The sequence below is a fragment of the Solea solea genome, chromosome 6, assembly GCF_958295425.1.
Source record: "Solea solea chromosome 6, fSolSol10.1, whole genome shotgun sequence".
NCBI lineage: Eukaryota > Metazoa > Chordata > Actinopteri > Pleuronectiformes > Soleidae > Solea > Solea solea.
Genome location: NC_081139.1, coordinates 6,316,754 through 6,335,124, shown reverse-complemented (window position 1 = coordinate 6,335,124; position 18,371 = coordinate 6,316,754). Strand labels below are relative to the sequence as shown.

The following is an 18,371-nucleotide window of genomic DNA, read 5'->3' as shown; positions in this document are numbered from 1 at the left end:
GCACTGTCACCCTACATGCACTGACTTTCCTTCCACACTGCTGTGTCTTTCTGCTACATCGCTGCCCCCTTGTTGCTGCCACTGCTACTGCTGCTCCTGCCATTGCCACTGCTGCTGCTGCTGCGTCTGGTGATGATGCTGATTCTGCTGCTGCGGCCGACCTGCTGTCCTTGTGTGTCGGGTAGCATGAGTCTGAATGTGAATTCTGTGCCCAGAACTGACGTCTGTGACAATCAGGACCCAGCTAAACTGTACAGCCTGCAGCTGGACGCCTCAGCCAGCTAATAGTCCTGAGCAGGTAAGAAAGCACTGAGACAGAGAAACACCCTCTAATAAGTTTGTGATTTATCAGCTACATATGCCACTGGGAATTATTCAATAAGACAATTTCACAGGAAACTCACAAACAAGTGCACTAAATCTAGAGGCTGCCTGGGTTTGGCTTCTCTCAATAGTTCTGAAAAACTGTTTTATAAAAAAAACTGCTACGAAACTAGACTTTTTCTCTCTTGCAATTTTGCAGTTGTCACTTATTTAATGGTTCATCCAAAGCGCTGCTTACGTGCAAACTACGATAACATCAGATCTCACATACAGTAAATGTGGATACTCTCCTGAGACCCACATGGCTTTTGGATGCATGGCATTGTTGAAAGAGGCCTAGTAGCTTGGCCTTGGTAGCACCACATCATGTGCAGAACTGAACACAGGAATATTTGTATTATTTGTGTTTATTATTTCATGGTCTTCAGTATTTTACTCAAAAAAAGGGGCTCCGTTTACAGGTTAAAGTGGATATACTGAGTCAGGAGCCGACCGTGTCCTATGAAACATTAGTACGACTTTAGAGGCTGTCTGGGTTTGGCTCTCTGATGATCTGAGAGTTTGTAGCTGTAATCCTGCCTGCAGCCAGGATGAACTTAAACTATTTTTAATTTTTTTTTACAAACATACCCAGAAAGTAGGGATATTTGCTTCTGTTTCAGATTGGGGTAGCTAAAGTCTAGGATTAATATAAAATCTGTATGGGACAACAAAGTAACATTAATGTTTCATTGAACATTTTAACCTCAGAGAGTCGTCATACACTTTTCTGCAGTGCAAATATGAGTTTTGCACACTGCTGCTGAATTTTACATTTCAAGAAATCTAAATTTGGTCCCAGAGTGCTCTGTGCACTTCCCAAACACGGCTAACTCCCAGTGTAGACACCAGAAATAAAATGACTTGAGATGCGTTCCTTCTGGCGGTGCTCGTATGACTCACCAGCTGCTGTCACTTTTTTTTCCTGCCGTCTTATTCTCTCAAAAGTATCTGACTTGACTGTTGGTCTAACTTTCTGTTTCTGTGTCTCTGTTTCTCTCTCTCTCTCTTTCTCCAGGCAGATATTTTTCTAAGGCCTCTTGTGTAAATCTGCATGCAGCTAATCCACTCCTTCCATACTCTCACTGCTGTACCTGAACTCTGTCTCTCATCTCCCCTTTGCTCCCTTGGTTTGCTCCTGGCAAGCACTGCATTGCAAAAACCTGGCAGCTCACACCCATATCGCTGCTGCACCCTCCAACACATCACCTGGACTACAAAGAAATGTCATATAGAAAGGGGGGAAAGAGACGGTGTTATGGGTAACCACTGGCAGTGCTGTTTCAGAGCGGACACCAAACCGGTTCATTAAACTGAAATTAATCTTTACTATAATTATTCAACCTGAGTATGGATCAGCAATGTGTGTTAAACATGAATAGTGTGGACTTTAGCCTCCCTTTAATAATATTTATATGTTTGACTGTGCATGTTGATGTTAGTCTTCAGATCGTCTTGGAAAAATACACGAGAAAAAGGGAACACAATAGTAAATCAACCTTATCGTCAAACATTTCAGTCAAAACACCAGTGCAAACGAGTCAAAACTAACTTAGTCATGTTTCTTTAAAGAATTAGCAATATTCTGCATGTTTGATATTGTCAGCTCATTCCATTACAAATTCAAACACAACGGGAAATACTAAAAATGCCGTATCATGCAGTGTTAAAGGGAAAAGAAAAGAGATCCTGAATCCACCCTCTTAATTGAATATGCTTTAAAATGGAATGGGTCATTTGATTTTCCTTAGGCCAGGCCCAACCCCTGCACAACATTTCTTTGGAAACAGTTCAGTAGTTTTTGAGTAATCCTGCTAAGAGACAGACAGACACCATTGCCTTCCTTTAAAGGTCATTGTGTTATATCATTTGACTGCAAACCTGTCTGTGGCTCTCGGCCACAAGCCTGTATATTTTTACTGAGGACATAAATATTTAATAACAGGCCAAGAATTTATTGTTTCCTTAAAAAAAAAAAAAAGAAAAAAGTATTCGGATGGCAGCAAACATTACTCAAACTGGAGTAAATATAGCTTTTGTGAAGGTAAGGAGGCGAACTTAGTGCTCAAGTGATCTTTCACAGGGTGAGCATATGTGGATACATGGGACTGTCATGACGAAACATGCTGTTCAGTGTAAGACTGTGATCATCTCTGTGTGTTAATAGTCTCTGGACACATGCAGGCAACAAACACAGACCTCATACCATCTCACACTTTTCCTCATCAGGACCTTTTGGAGTCTTTTCTGAATTTGAATCATTGCTTAAAATACAATTCTGAAACATCCAAAGGTCAAGGCCAGTTGCTACAGCATGTTGTACATTTGTTTGAAATCATATGGAAAGTATCTGAACAAGTAAAAAAAAACAAAAACGTTTATAGGAGACAAAATGAATGGTTATCGCTAAAAACTGCCTGAAGGGTAATTTCAACAAAAAGCATGGCAGAGTTTAAAAAAAGGGTATGTGTAGCAACTATTTTTATACTGCTAGTTTGAAAGAAATATAAATTATTTATCGTTGGCTCTATTTTCAATGTCACTTATTTATTTACTTTCGCAGTCAATGTGGAGCATTTGTGTTTGTTCAGGTGTGTAAATGTGTTTGTGTGCCGTATTGTAAGGATGTCAGATTTTTTTATTGCGCTGCTGCTGTAAATGAATGAAAATGAACTCTCGTGCGCAGCTGTTGCTCCAACATTAATTAGTTAGGGGGGGTTGATTAATTGCGTGGCTCTTTGTGAGCCCGCCTCAGACTGAAACCAAAGCCCTGATTAGAGTGAATCATTTAAAGATGATCCATAATGAGTCATGAGCTTTGTTGGACAATGAGGGTTATTGTAGGTTATCAGCAGATAATTCAGTTTGACACTGACACACACACACACACACACACACACACATACTCAGGTGTAGCACCTCACCCACCAGTGAAGTGACCATTGACCCCAAAATGCAGTTATATTACATATCCTGTGTTACTTGCGTGCAGTATTAGAGCTGACACACTGTAAACCTCCTGATCGACCAGTCAGGATGAGATAGTGAAGAGGTGACAGTGAAGGGATGAGGTTTTTATGCGTGTGTGTGTGTGTGTGTGTGTGTGTCTGTATTGGCGTGTTTCCACTGGTTCCCCTTGCCTCGGCACGGCATGGTTAAGTTGCGTTTCCACTACCATAGTACCTACTCAGCACGCTTGGAACCTCACCAGAGCATGTACTGTGCGTGACGTCGTCAGACTGCCGGCCACCGATTGGTCAGAGTGCCGTCAAAAATGTCGAACTGCAGATCAGTTAAAAAGACATAACAATCCTAAAAGCGTGGGTTAATCTCCAACAACTACCAGGGAAATGTCTAAAATCTCAATATTTAACGGTCACTGACCCTGCCGCTGTGTTTCTGTCCAGTGACATAATTAAATAGTTTTAATTAACTGATTGTAATGATTCACTGTGGTGGTTTTTACACTGCTTTACAAGTCTCTAGTCACTTGTTTGTGTATCGCGTGTAAACGATGTCACCGCAGTTTCACGCAGCCGTGCAACGATGACTCCGCCCACATTGAGTAGGTATTTTTGTAGTGGAAAACCAACCTAAACCGTGCCGTGCTGTGGTGAGGCGAGGCGAGGCGAGGCGAGGCGAGGCGAGGCGAGGCGAGGCGAGCTGGGACCATAGTGGAAAAGGACCAGAAACCCTTTTGTACAGACCAGTAAAGCACTAGATCACAACTAGCAAGTGACATCTAAAATATTTACTTGACACCTACTAAATACAGGGAAGAAGCACAAAAGGGAAGGTATAATTATGTATATATCAGGGGACCAAGAGGTGTTGGCTAAATTCAATAATATGAAAAAAAAAAAAAAAAATACTTTAATTTCATGACGAAGTTGAGATTGTGCACATACCTGAAAGGGGGGTAAAGTATAGTTCACCCTGCAGCACTTTATAGTGTATGTAACATTTCTTACAATGTTCCCAAAGTACAGTATATTTTATACGGTTTCACAATATTAGCACTGTTTATTTCATTTTTCATATTTTGACCATAACATGAATCCAGGATGTCGAAGCAAAGGATTAAATCAGATGCAGTATCATTGAAATCATTTGTTTCTATATTTTATATGAAATATTATGTATTAGTAAATCTGATCATTTGAAATTTAGTTTTCTAAAGATTGTCCCCCCCCCCCCCATTAGTTAAAGTGTCTAAGTGTTGATCTGTGTGTGCGATGTTGAAGTACAGGGTGGAATTGACGCAGTACTCTCTGTTCTGTTATACTGAGGCTTATTAAAAATACATTGTGCACTTTATCACATTATTTTCAACACCTTTCCTCCTTTTGTTCTGCTTCGTTTCTTTTGCTCAGAGTAGCTCCGATATTGCAGCAGTCTAATTTACAAAAGGGTAAAACCCTAAAAAACAGAAGAAGACTTTACGTACTGTGTTTAAATAACGCATAGAAACTATGACTTGAATGTAAATGTGTTTTGTTTTTGCAGCTATTCTCCTCACATGCGTTATGGTTGTATACTGAGCTGTAAATGTTTGAACGACCGAGTGTGGATTTTATTTTCCATATTTCTGTTGACTGTTTGTCTTTCAGTAATTGTAACCAATCTAAAAAAAATATATATATATGACAAGGTCCGTAACATGTGACGCTGTAGCCTACGTATACAGAAGTAGAACTATGACGAGAATGACTGAGTGGTTTAAAACGACAGTGGCAACATGTCTGTGTTTGTACGTATGTTGGTCGGTTTCTAGTGTGTGATCTAGTGCATGCGGTTCTCTCCTGTAGCTGCTGAGAAACAGTGCTGTTATAGGGATAAAAAAAAAAAAAAACAACTTTCAATAAAGATGAAACTGTGTACATATCATTACTACGCTGTCTTAAATCTCTTTTTAGCATGTAAAAGAAGCAGCTTTTTCTACTTCTCTATGGAAAAACATATCTACACTGACAGAAAATTCCCACTGATAAAACCAGCTGTAAAATCAGCACGTGCGATTTATCTCGGTGTCGTCTCAGGACACAAAACTAATCAGCAGCAACAAAAAGAAAATGCTGCACTTCAAAATGTCACCTTGACTCATGGTTAAGTCTGGTGCACAGTAAAAACAAAGGCAAGAGCTTATCTATATTAATGTTGTCTCACTTGTGGTTGATTTATTTCCCCCTCCTCCTTACAATAATTCAGAGCCCCCAAAATAATAATAATGATAATAACATAGCAGAACATGTGTCATAATGTGGATTTCAAAATAAAAGCACACATGTCACTTTCCTGACAATATCCTCATTGAGCTAAAGTAGATAGATTTTTTTTTGTTCAATAATGCATGAACAATCAGTACAGCTTTACAATGTTTGTGTGAATTAAAGAATTAGGACTCCCTTAGTACTCTAAAACCCACCAAACTCCCCTAGTGTTTTAAATATTTCACAACTTGATGTGAGAGTTTAAAACACGGATGATAAGACAAACAGGGATGGAATGTTTGTTGCAATTACTGGCCAGGGTTAAAACTAGGACAGAAAACTATGCGATTGCACAACACAAATGATATCAAACTGAACTCTATCGTGTCTATGACTACTTTCATATACACATGTTTATTTCCACTGGAAGGTAATCTGTAAGTATTCCCTTTTGGTCATAGCTTCCCCTTTGAATAACCAATCATGTATGATTTGGGTTCTATCTCCTAAAAACTTCTCACAAGTATCTATCCCCTCGGGATCTATACATATCCTAATTTTATCCATTTAAAAACTTTAACTGCAGGAAACAAGATGTCTTCTTCAATTCATTACTGCAAAGCTTTTCTTAGTTCACTGGTGTTGAGTTGTGTAAGCTACAATCCTCGGGGGAGTGACTGCTTTGTAATCTAACTGTGATGCTGTAAAAATATTCGTTTGCATGTCACAAAATAACACGACAGCTAAGTTATGTTCCCTCTTCTCTGTAAATGAAGTTTAAAACAGTCCTTTTCCAAAAGGAAAGAAAAGCGAATCACTGCCAATGTATATTTTGAAGTGGTCAAAGGTGAACTGGGGTTGGACACCTGAGGGTTTGTCGTGTCAGCCAATAGGACAAGGTTCAAAAAAGCAGCGAGGGAAGGAGAGGACACCAAACAAAATAGACTGTGACACAGACTTGCTTAAACCTGCTCCAGCAGTCGTCTCAGTTCGGAATCATTGACTGAAACAGCCTCTCGCCCTGAGGACCATTGACCGAGCCTGAGGCAACAAGACAGCGTGAGTACAGACAAAAAACACAACGGCATTGTTTATGATGAGCCTGACACATCTGACATCTGTCACCTTTATTAGGATTTCAGCACATTTCGACAAATTGTTGTTTTAAAACTGACAAAAATCCAGTATAAGGTAAATTCATTGTTACCGATGACTGACTTAGTAAAACGTTTTCTGATCACTTTAAACGTGAAATGTGGGATTTAATCACTTCACGTTTGTCAGAATGACACAGTCTGTCAATGCAACATTGATTTGTTCCTCTAAAAAGATAAGGCACTCACTCACAAACACTGTGGGGACACTGAAGATGTCCTATCTGATTATATATCCTGTCTGATCTGATTAGAATGATCTCAGATGGACTCACCATTTAGATATTTTAAGTTGGAGCTATAACTAAATGTATCAAATACCCATTATCAACATAACAAAGTTTGGTTTAGGACAGGGGTCTGTAACCTTTAAGATAAAAAGAGTCATTTTTGTCCTCTCTCCACCCAAATAAAATGAATGTAGAGCCACAAAATGAAGATAATATGTCTAAAGATCTACTATAAAAGAACTTTAGACTTTAAATTATACTATCAAGTAATCAGTGATCCAGGCCTAATACTCGGTATTTGAATTTTAAACCTTAACGTTCCCAGTGTGTCGTAGAAAATAGAAATCAAGCTTGAGTTTACTGTAGTTCAGTTGCCCATATCAGCATTCCTGAGGATAGACTGATCCGAGTGACTTCACAGTCATATCTGAAACGTAACTCTGCACAGAATTGTTACGTAATGACTCATCTGTTTCAAAAACATGTTTTTCTTAATCTCCCCCCCCCCCCCGCCATCACGTCATACATTATCTGTATTTCCGCTCAAAGCTCATCTGCAATTTGACATTTTCTGCACACGAGCGACCAAACGTCGTGGATTAGAAAATGAGGTCACGCCGTGTCTTTATAGCACTCAATCTCTCCGTCACACTTGTGTCTTATCTGAAAACGAGTGAACTTCCACTGGAGACTCATTGTTTACGTTTGACTTGACCCAAAATAACCACGGCTTACACCAGTGGAGGTAACTGCAGTTCAAACCCCACTGACACACAGCGTGTGATCATGCTTTCAGAACAGTGAGCACTTTCACAATTTGGGATTCATGTGAGTAATCTCACCTCCCGTACTTTGGTGCTCATCAGGAATATTAATTTTTTATAGTGTGAGGCAAGCTGCCGGCAATGAGCCAGTGACCTGATGTAATCTCTCAATTTATAGTTCCTGGCTCGAAATCATCAAACCTCAACAAAGGGTAAATTTGTAATGAATCACATGGAGTAAAAGATTGTTGCTGTGCCGCTATACACGCTGGAACTTTCAAGCACATGTTGCACTTAGTTTTGTTTAATATTAAAGCACTTTTCCTTTTCTTTTCTTTTTTTTTTGTCCTTCAGCTTCTCACCAGAGTGGATGATCTGCACATTTCATTTAGATAGATAGATAGATAGATAGATAGATAGATAGATAGATAGATAGATAGATAGATAGATACTTTATTCATCTCACAGAGAAATTCACAATTGATTGATTTGACAGATATTGTGTTTGTGTTGGATGCTCTTCCCGATGTAACCCTCCCATTTATCAGCACAAGGACTACACCAGATGTGGCCCCGAAAACATTTGATTTGATATCAGTTATTCGTCTTAAAGGAATACTTCAGCGATTTGCATGTAGCTTTGTATTACTAGAATACAAAGCTACATGCAAATCGCTGAAGTATTCCTTTAACATACAGGACATGAGCTACCTGTATAATATGAAGTTATTAGCCATGTTATTTTCTCTGAGGTTTTTCCACATCTTTCTCATCAGTCCCACAGGCTCCATGTGAAATTTTTATGCAATTTTTACTTTGATATGCACATGATCTTTCACTCATTGTCTCAGTTAATTATACTGTGTGTTCTAGTGGTAACCATGACGACCACAGAGACAAGTAAGGGACCGTGGCGCCGCAACATTAAGGCCAGTCAGTCAGATGACCCCTCCAGTGATGGTAGGGTCTATAATTTCATAGTGAATATTGTTTTATTGTCTATTTTTTGCCATGTGTTTGCTCATGTAATTACCTACAGATATATAGAATAGAAGAAAAAAAATGAATGTAGCATAATATTATAATAGAAATGTGTGTATGTGTTTTTCATCTGTGTTGTAAAAATTACATAATTTTTAATAACCTTATTTAAAGCCCATTGAACTAAATTGTTTGTTGGACAAGCTGCAGAAATATGAGCTATAATATTTTTTGTTTGGTAGTTCAGATACATTATTATATAAAACCTGTATTTTCTCTGCAGTTGGGAGTCAGGGTGAGGTGCAGGAGGAAGATCTGAGACAGTGGCAGAAACATGCACAGGTATTCATTTCCCATAGCCACACTGTCTCCCCTATTTTAATCATGAGAAGAAGAAAAATGTTATGACTGCGCAGAGCAAACTGAATTCGGTATAATGTGCATATGTGGGACACGATCAGTCCCTTGTGTGTGTGTCGGTTGAAGGAACAAAAACTAATATCGCTAATGTTTTTTTCTCTCTCGCAGAAGTTGAAGGTAAAAGTCCTGGAGCAGGTTCAGGATCAGCTCAGTGATGTTCTTGACAAAGTTCTGGCTGAGTCCATCCAGCCCTTCACCAACATTCAGCCGACTGCAAATGGAAAGATGCCAAAAAGGTGAGGAGCAGAAGAATGCACAGGATTTCTTGTGGGTCTGCTCGATACTCTACAGCAGGGGTGTCAAACTCACTAACAGAGGGGGCTGAAATTAAAAACTGTGTCCAGGTCGAGGGCCAGATGAGGTCAAATAATAAAAACTTCCATTTCGGGCTGTCTTGCCTGATTTCCTCCGCTGTATTTCAATAGAACAGCACAAACAGTACAGTCGTCACATGTATCTGAGCCAATCATTTCCTGTACTCAATCATTTTTACTAGATGTATAAAACTAAAAGAGAGGAAGCCAAATCCAAATGAGGGGCTGAGCCCCCTTATAACCCCCCTCTGGTTCCGACTCTGTGTTTTCAAAGTTCCACATTTAATTATTTTATTTATTTATTTTTTGACTCTATTAAACCACATCTCCTTGACTGTGCAGCACGTTTGTTAGATGTTTTTTCTTCTTGTTTTGTTTCAGATCTCAGAAAATGGATGACGGCAAAGTGTTTATGGACAGACCATCACTGTTGGAGTAAGTGCAAAAGACTGACTGACAATTGATTTCCTATTCAGTGTGTATATATACATAATAACAACATATTTATATATATAAACAGTTGTTTCATAAAATGTTTTAAATAAAAAAAAAATGTATGTCAAGTTATGTCTAACCCTCTAAGAAATGTGTTTTCTATTGATTAACTTGACAAATTTGAGCTTGTCACATCACAAGACCAAATAACAGACTGAGATGTAGATATGGACATAAAGGAATACAGCATAATTAATTTGTTTTTAATCTTTATATTACTTTATACTTACTGTCTCTGTCTTCCTGTCCACCAGTGAACTGTTTGAGATCAATCACATCAGAACCATCTACCACATGTTCATCGCCGTGCTGCTCATCTTCTTCTTGAGCACGCTGGCTGTCGACTACATTGACCAGGGCAGGTGTGTCACATGTTGCCAAACTTCATCACTCTGAAATGAATGAATGAATGAATCCAATCATTGCAATCTTTTTATCCTGAAGCGTTTACAAACTTCTCACTCACGTCAATCATCTGCCCCACTGCTCTGCTCTTCTGGCAGCTGATCGTGCTGTCAATCCCTCCCAGTATTTGTGTTGCCGCTGCCTTGGGCAGCACGGTCGTGATAAATTTTGATGCACCTCACATCAACACGTGGCAGCAGACGAGGCAACTCTGGTGTACGCAAAGGATTTGATGAATTCCCCCCCTCAGTTAGCATTGATTTTGATATGGTAAACTGATCAGGTGAAAAATAATATTCCGGAATGTAGTCGTGTGTTGAATTTAAAGCAAATCTTCTGACATGCTGCAAAGAGAGGGCATTTTTATTGTATTATTATCATCAACAGAGGGGTCTTTTCAGCATTTATGCTTTAATATCATATCATCGCCCAGTTCAAAACTAAAATATAGTATCACCCTGATGGCACTGACAAGCAGTTATTTTCTTGGTCATTATACCTCAGGTATTATCATCAGTGTCATCATAGAAACATAAACATACTCGCTTATATAGTATAATGCTCTTCCTTGACTCACCTGTCTTCCTTTTCTCCCAAACCTCAGGTTGGTCTTGGAGTTTGACCTACTTTTCTATGCCTTTGGGAAGCTGGGCACAGTCATCCAGGCCTGGCTTGTGATGTTTGTCTACACCCTGTTCGTTCCCTACTACTCCCTCGGGTTTTGGGGATCAGTCTACCACGTCTTCCCCTCCAAACTGGGGCTTTCACTGGGGATAGGGTTCATCTTGTCTGCCGCACAGACCTGCGTTCTCGGACTGTTACCGATCTACGTGGTTATCAACCACGAGCTGCCACCAGCCTCACGGTTCATTGTGATACTGGAGCAGGTCAGTGTGTGTGTGTGTGTGTGAGAGTGTGTGTACACTTGTATGCATGTATGTACTTGTATCTCTTACCTCTTCAGGATGTTTTCTGGCATAAAAGCTGACCTTGTCAGGATCATTAGTCCTCATAGAGACCAAAACCTGGTCCCATTTAGACAGAAGTTCATTACTGAAGGAAGTCATTAAGTTATGGTCTAAGACTTAAGGCTAAGTTAAGGTTAGGGTTAGTCATCTGGATATGGTTAACCCTTAGAACACAGAGCATTTTGGCTGCTTTTTTCCATTACTATGTTTAAACATACAGAGGCTATAAGAATGTGCAATATAGAGTGTCTTATATCCTTTCAGCACAAGCTATAGGCCATCTGATGGGGAAAAAAAATTACTATATAAACACACCTGAGCCACAAGTACTCAAAATGTTTAATATCGGAGCATATATCACAGTTTAAAGTTCACTTGGCTCGTTTATATGAACAAAAAGAAAAGAAAACCAGTCTATTTTGTGACTTCTGCACAATTATTGCTACTTTATATGACTAAAAATGTGATATAAAATGAATCATAACTTGATGATGACCATATGGTGGTTGAGATTAAAAAAAAAACGACATTTTTTAAACCCTGAATATGTGACCTATAAACACCCCCCCTTCAGGATGTCCATATAAGGAGTTGTGTATTATTCCCACGGCAGTTGACCATGGGTGCACCTGTGGCACAGATCAATGCAAATAGCTGTGCTCACCTGTGTTTGTGTCAGTTGCTAAAACACATAAACAAAAGCAGCTACATCAGTAGAACTGTAAACATGCCAAACGACAAAACAAGATCACACAAGTCTGAATGTCATTTTCTGTGACTCATTGATACTGACAAGCCTTGATGCAATATTTTATACTCAGTTCCAGTGCAGAGTCGCACAACAAACCACTTTTATTCTGCCTGACTCTTAAAATACAGAATGTGATTTCTCATTTACATGCAGAAGTGAACACTATTTATTTATTTATTTATTTATTGTGCTTGATTTAGCAAAGGCTAACATTAGGTTTCCATGTCCATGGTAAACCAGGGTGGGGCTGCAGGGCTGAGCTTGGTGCATCATCATTGTAGAAAACTGTCGGGTTGTTCAATGATTTAAAGGTTCATTAAATTTGTCACATTTTTTATTCATTCCTGCAGTGTGATTTTATCACGTGCAGGATTTTATTGCCACGTGAACAGCTGCTTAGAACCCAGGCCTATAAATTCTTACCAGGAATGACATAATAATATAATTAAAATACAATGAATGGTAGATAAAATTACATTAATTGGTACTCCAAAATTATAAAAGCAGCCCTGCCACCAGCAGGAGCACTGTGATAAGAAGAGTCTGCTGGTCAGAGGTGGCAGCCTTCCAACTGGACTCCACTAAAAAAGACAGGGGTGCTGCCATGCTGGAAAACCCTCTTCATCCTCTTTATTACACCAGCCCTGGCCTCACAGACCCATTTGAGCTCTAAGATAATGAAAGCGAGATAATCTCCCTTGCTTTGATGCTTTTGGGAAACTTCGACCTGAATCCTTATCTGACCTGGAGTGTCTTTGTTATTCGGAAGCTGTCGAGTTGCTGCACAAACGACTTTAAACCACTCAGCTGTGCAAATGGAGGAAGTGGTTTCCCGCTATTTGCAGATTGATGATGCATCGAGCCTAAACTGCGGTTTGTGATACAATGATGTGTTTCAGAGCTACACGGGAGAAATGATTACACAAAATATGGAATATACTGTTTGGTCAATGTGTACCAAACCTGAACTGTGGAATGAGGCCATAATGATGTAGACTGTCCTCTTCCGCCACCCATGCCCGAGAATGAAATGGAGACGGATGACGCAGAAACTAATATTACCGATACATCATTGTCTTACTTCAAATCTATCTGTATCAATTTCCCCACAGATTCGATTCGTGATGAAGAGCTACTCCTTCATCAGAGAAACTGCTCCCGCTATAATGAAGAATACGCCAAAGGAAGGTACTGTATTGTGTTGATGTAGGGTGTATTTACTCCTCAGGCAGCATCATTACTCACAATGGCACTCACCAGACACTGGAGAAAAATGACTAAAACAGATCTCAGCAGGTCACCGTCTAATGATGTATGCTGAAGTGAAACTAACCTTGAATACACGTATACAGAACACATAAACAACCGGGAGAGTATGTGTATATAGGAGCAGCTCTGTTTTAAAAGTCTATTAATGAAAGATAAATCGATGAAACATGGGGCAGAAAACCAATAGTCAGGAATATGAATATGTACTCACTGCCAAGAAGAAAATAAAAACTTCACAGTTTGACTTGGTTTATCTGAGGTTATAAATGAAAACTGCAAATACCCGCATGAGTTTTGTATAATATTCACATGTTTGTATTAAATACAAATAACCTTTCATAAGTTTTAAATGACAGCCAGAGTGAAAAACTAGACTGAAGTACAGCAAAAGCAGTCAGGGAAAGATATTATAAACATTAGAGTAGATCATTTGGCTTAATGGCTTAACGATTTGGCAATAAACCCAAATCAGTTAACTTCAAAGACAGTAATTAGTTGGCAAATTTCTCCATTTAGGCACAGAATTGCTTCGCAGTTCAGCAATGAAATGTTAATTGCTGCTGTATTAGCAGGCAGAAGCAAGTGGCATACGTACATTTTCACCTCAGAGCAATTTTAGCTCTTTTTTATCGACTGAAGTAAACCCGTCACTACAAATTCCCTTGCCAGATTTTTTGGAAAAATGGATTTCTTCTACTTTGATGGTCATACTTACTTTAGTGTCTGTTTTTTTGCAGGAGAAGCTCCCAAATTCCCAACATTATCGAGTTACCTGTACTTCCTCTTCTGTCCTACACTCATCTACAGGGAGTCGTACCCCCGGTGAGACATAACATGTTATTGTTGCTGCTCAAACTGACAAAAAAAAACTGTCATTCAAAGAAGTGGTCAGGATTTCTTACTCAAGAGAGGTTTCCTAAAAAAAAAAAGAATATTAATGTCTGTTAAAGCTCTTTTGGATACGTTGATGTCTTACATACAAGTGTATGCAAGTATACTTTTTAAATAAATATAAGGATGAAGAAATTAACAAATCTACTTATGTTATACACTGGGCATTTTAACATGTATTTCAGCAGCTTTAATGTAAGAACCTTTTACAAGCAGATATGTACAAATCATCACTCGAAGATGTGGTTTGAAAAGCACGTTGGCATTTCCAATCCTTGTGTTTGAAAAATGCATCATGTCCATGTGGAATAAAAACAGCTGATGTCATCAAGCAATATGAAATATAACATAAATAACAGTATGATGTAGCTCCATTGGAATCCCATTCACACACAGCGTGCTCTCTTTTCTTCTTCACAGAAACACCCACATACGATGGAATTATGTTGGTTGCACTCTCGCCATGGTAAACTTTGACACTTTCACTGTCATACTGAGCTGGAATAAGCAATGAAATCTTAAACTACATGCGGTTAATAGCTTTAATTGTTGGTATTTTATAATTCTTTTGTTGTAAGGTATGACTGTAAATGTTTTTTGATGATTATCTCTTTGTAGATCTTGGGTTGCCTGTTTTACGGTTACTTCATCCTCGTGCGCCTCTGTGTGCCCGTCTTCCGATCGGAGACCAACCAGACATTTACTATTCGGACAATGGTTCTTGCTGTTTTCCACTCAATATTACCAGGTATTGTGCTTATTGTGGCTGTTTTTGTAGTGCAAGTGGATTTTCCAGGCATGCAGCAGGACGTCAGGCGTAAATCAAGAATGATGGTGGTGATCCATTTTAAGATGCTATTATGCAATCCTGTAATCAGATGCAGGTCATTTAAAGACACGGCATGTTTTATTACCCTCTTTTAGTGAATAGCCTTTCGAGTAAGTGCTGCTACAAAAGCTTCAGTGTTCAGTTACAATTCTTATGTGAAAACAGGGAGCAATGCCACAAGTAAAAGAGTATTTACACCCACTCTGTTTGTGTGTCTCAGGTATTATGCTCCTTCTGTTGTGTTTCTTTGCCTTTCTGCACTGCTGGCTCAACCTCTTTGGGGAGCTGCTGCGTTTCGCTGACAGAATGTTCTACAAGGTGTGTATGGCATGGTTGATGTGTTGTTGTTGTGGCGTCACGTCTCCTCTGAGGATTCACAATCATTAATGACACGGTGATAAATAAGCCCTGTGCTTTAATAATCCTAGATATTTTCTCTTTTCTCTTTGCCCTTTTATTCGAGTCATTTGAGGACTGGTGACACAATCGAATGTCGCCAAAGTTTACTCTGCTTTCAAAATCAAATAATACCTCGAGGTTATCCATCCAGTTAAAAGATGACACAGAAAATAAGCAAAAATTTCCACATGTCAAATATTGCATCATGTCAGTCACTCAGCTTCAGAGACAACATATTTTGACATACTTTTAATCAAGATACATCATCAAAATCCTTCGTTTAGTTGAACATAATATTTTAATACTTTTTGATCCATATACATGTTATAATTATTATTTTTTATAAATTTGCAGGACTGGTGGAACTCTACATCCTTTGCCAACTACTACCGTACCTGGAATGTGGTGGTTCATGACTGGCTGTATTACTACGGATACAGAGACTTCCTACTGGTAAGTCCTGCCACACAAGAGACAAATAGACAAACAAAGCAGTGATGCATGGGTTTTATTTTTCACACTTACATGTCACATGTAAGACCATGTACTCGTCCTGAAATCCCAGTGACCCCTGAACTCTGACCGAAACCCTGACGTGTTCTCTGTTCTGTTCTCTGATCCCTGCAGCTGTCAAAGAGGAAATTCCGAACAGCTGGCATGCTTTCCGTCTTCATTGTCTCTGCTGTCGTCCACGAGTACGCCTTGGCCCTGGGTTTGGGATTCTTCTACCCTGTGATGTTCTGCCTCTTTGCAGTATTTGGAGGTGAAGTATTGACTCAGTACACCACAGACAATTTTCACTTTTAATATGAACTGAGATGTTTAAAAGAAGCATATGTACATGTCTGTGTGCACAAGTGACCCTGTGTTTCTAGGTTTCACTGTCCATACACAACAATCTTCTCTGTTTGTCTATTTTTTTTTTTCGTTAAATGCTGTCCCAGTCTGACCCACTGTCCCCTCCGCAAACAACCTCATGTCATGACACAGACATAACACAAACACAGAGTTAATGTTCAACTCTTCACAGATAAACTCCTCACAAATAAATGTTTGTTCTCATTTGCTTCCAGTGGTGTTCAACTTCACCATGAATGACAAGCGCCAGAGCCCCGTGTTCAACGTCATCATGTGGGCGTGTCTCTTCCTTGGCCAGGGCGTGCAGGTGTGTCTGTACTGTCAGGAGTGGTACGCTCAAATACACTGTCCACGGAAAGAGGTATGTGTCTGTCTACTCACCTTACAGTGCAGCGTCTGCTGCATGTACTGTAAAAAAAATACACGATCTGACTTTAACACTTAGAACACGGAGCATTTTGACTGTTTTTTTTTCATTACTATGTTTAATCATACAGTACAGTGGGTAGTGTCTTATATCCTTTTTTTCAGCTTTATTCCAGCACAACCTAGGCAATCTAGGTTCATTTTCACCAACTATATAAACACACCTGAGCAAAAAGTACACAAAATGTTTAAAATCAAATTGAATTTGTGAAATTTGGAAATACGCAACAGTTCAAAGTTCATTTGGCTCGTTTTTATGAACAAAAAGAAAAGAAAAATGTTTTTTTTTGGGACTTCTGCACAATTATTGCTACTTTATATCACTACTAAAAATGCTATGAATAAACTTTGAATCAACAACACATAAGACGAAAAAACCTGCACATTTTTTAATGCCTGAATATGTGACCTATAAACACACACTCCCCCAGATGTCCATATAAGGAGTTGTGTATTATTCCCATGACAACTTACCATGGGTTAATTAAGTGTGAGAAACATGCAGGTTTTCTTTCTGCAGCCTCTTTATAATTCCAGTGCATCAATCACTCAGCTACACCACTATATTTTATAGCAACAATAAATGCATTTTTAAATTTATCCTGGAATTGAATTTGACTTTAAGAAAACCTGACAGAAAGTATCTTCCAGCAGATGTTTGTATTTACCCCACCCGTCTCTTCTCTGATTGATTTATTGTGGTGTTTGAGGACATAAACGACTTTTCCGCTCGACAGATTTAAGCTCAGTGAGAAGAAGCTGCGCGGACACAAGAAATGTTCCACGCCGTGTCGTTGTCTACACAAATCGACAGTTGTTCTCTGCATCACACTGACGCAATTAGACAGTACTTATTTGTGCGTTGACTTATTTGTGCAGCGATAACACCACACACGTGTGAGTAGAGTAACATGTGTCGAGTAAGTGATTATTTTTAAAACTCTGACATGTATTTAACCACCATACCCCCCCCCGCCCCAAACACCGGGGGGAGTTTGATGAAGTCGCAGATGTGTCGGATTTTCATGACAGCTGGACACAGCTGTACTTCTTACTCCTCTGTGAACCACAGTGTTTCCTCTGCTGAGGCCTCCTCTGCAGCCTGTGCTGTCATTCTCACACACACACACAGGCTTAACACAGAGAACAGCTGTCTAAAAATAGATGTTTAAGATTACTATGTAACAATAGATGGATGTTAATTAATACAACTCCTGTTTTTGTTTTGTTTTTTGTATCAGAATACGTTTTGGGAGCTGGTGATCCCTCGATCCTGGTCCTGCAGCTACCAGTGATGAATCTGCTGCTGAAAAGACTGTATTTCAAAAAAAACAACAAAAAAAAAACGTTTTTGTATGTACAGTTGTCTGTATATTTTTATTTGACCTCTGCCAAGGAGCTTATGTTTTGTTTGTCTGTCTGAGAGCAGCATAACTCAAAAGTAAAAGATGCATTTTGACTAAATCGTCTGGGGATGAAGGTTATGGCCCAGGAATAAATGATTAGATCATTGATTCAGGATTTTTGTGCGATAGATGGAGTGTATTGACGCAGCCTTTGTAGTTATACAGGAATGATCTGGTCCATAGATTGAACAAAATTTACAGTGTTAAAAAATGTTTATTTTTAAATGTTTTATTAACC

The 18,371-nt window shown here is 39.1% G+C and overlaps 2 protein-coding genes across 3 annotated transcripts in view; both read left to right on the top strand.

Annotated features, from left to right (window-relative positions):
* Window positions 1–1,997, top strand: part of kif5ab (kinesin family member 5A, b) — a 55,352-nt gene extending 53,355 nt beyond the window's left edge. The window contains exons 28-29 of one of the 2 annotated variants that reach the window (XM_058630787.1): window positions 216–298; window positions 1,382–1,997. In XM_058630787.1, the coding sequence (XP_058486770.1) occupies window positions 216–285 (70 nt within the window). In that variant the 3' untranslated portion in view covers window positions 286–298; window positions 1,382–1,997. Of the gene's footprint in view, window positions 1–185; window positions 299–1,381 lie in introns of both variants that reach the window. The other variant, XM_058630786.1, reaches the window with a different exon arrangement.
* Window positions 1,998–6,472: 4,475 nt separating this feature from the next.
* Window positions 6,473–18,157, top strand: soat2 (sterol O-acyltransferase 2). Its single transcript, XM_058630628.1, has 16 exons — window positions 6,473–6,632; window positions 8,595–8,681; window positions 8,986–9,044; window positions 9,231–9,358; window positions 9,818–9,871; window positions 10,186–10,293; window positions 10,941–11,223; window positions 13,168–13,243; window positions 14,062–14,146; window positions 14,636–14,681; window positions 14,834–14,963; window positions 15,265–15,362; window positions 15,798–15,896; window positions 16,071–16,206; window positions 16,517–16,662; window positions 17,969–18,157. Exons 2-16 carry the CDS (start codon window positions 8,603–8,605, stop codon window positions 18,020–18,022), a joined length of 1,581 nt encoding a protein of 526 aa, XP_058486611.1. The 5' UTR covers window positions 6,473–6,632; window positions 8,595–8,602; the 3' UTR covers window positions 18,023–18,157.
* Window positions 18,158–18,371: the final 214 nt, after the last annotated feature.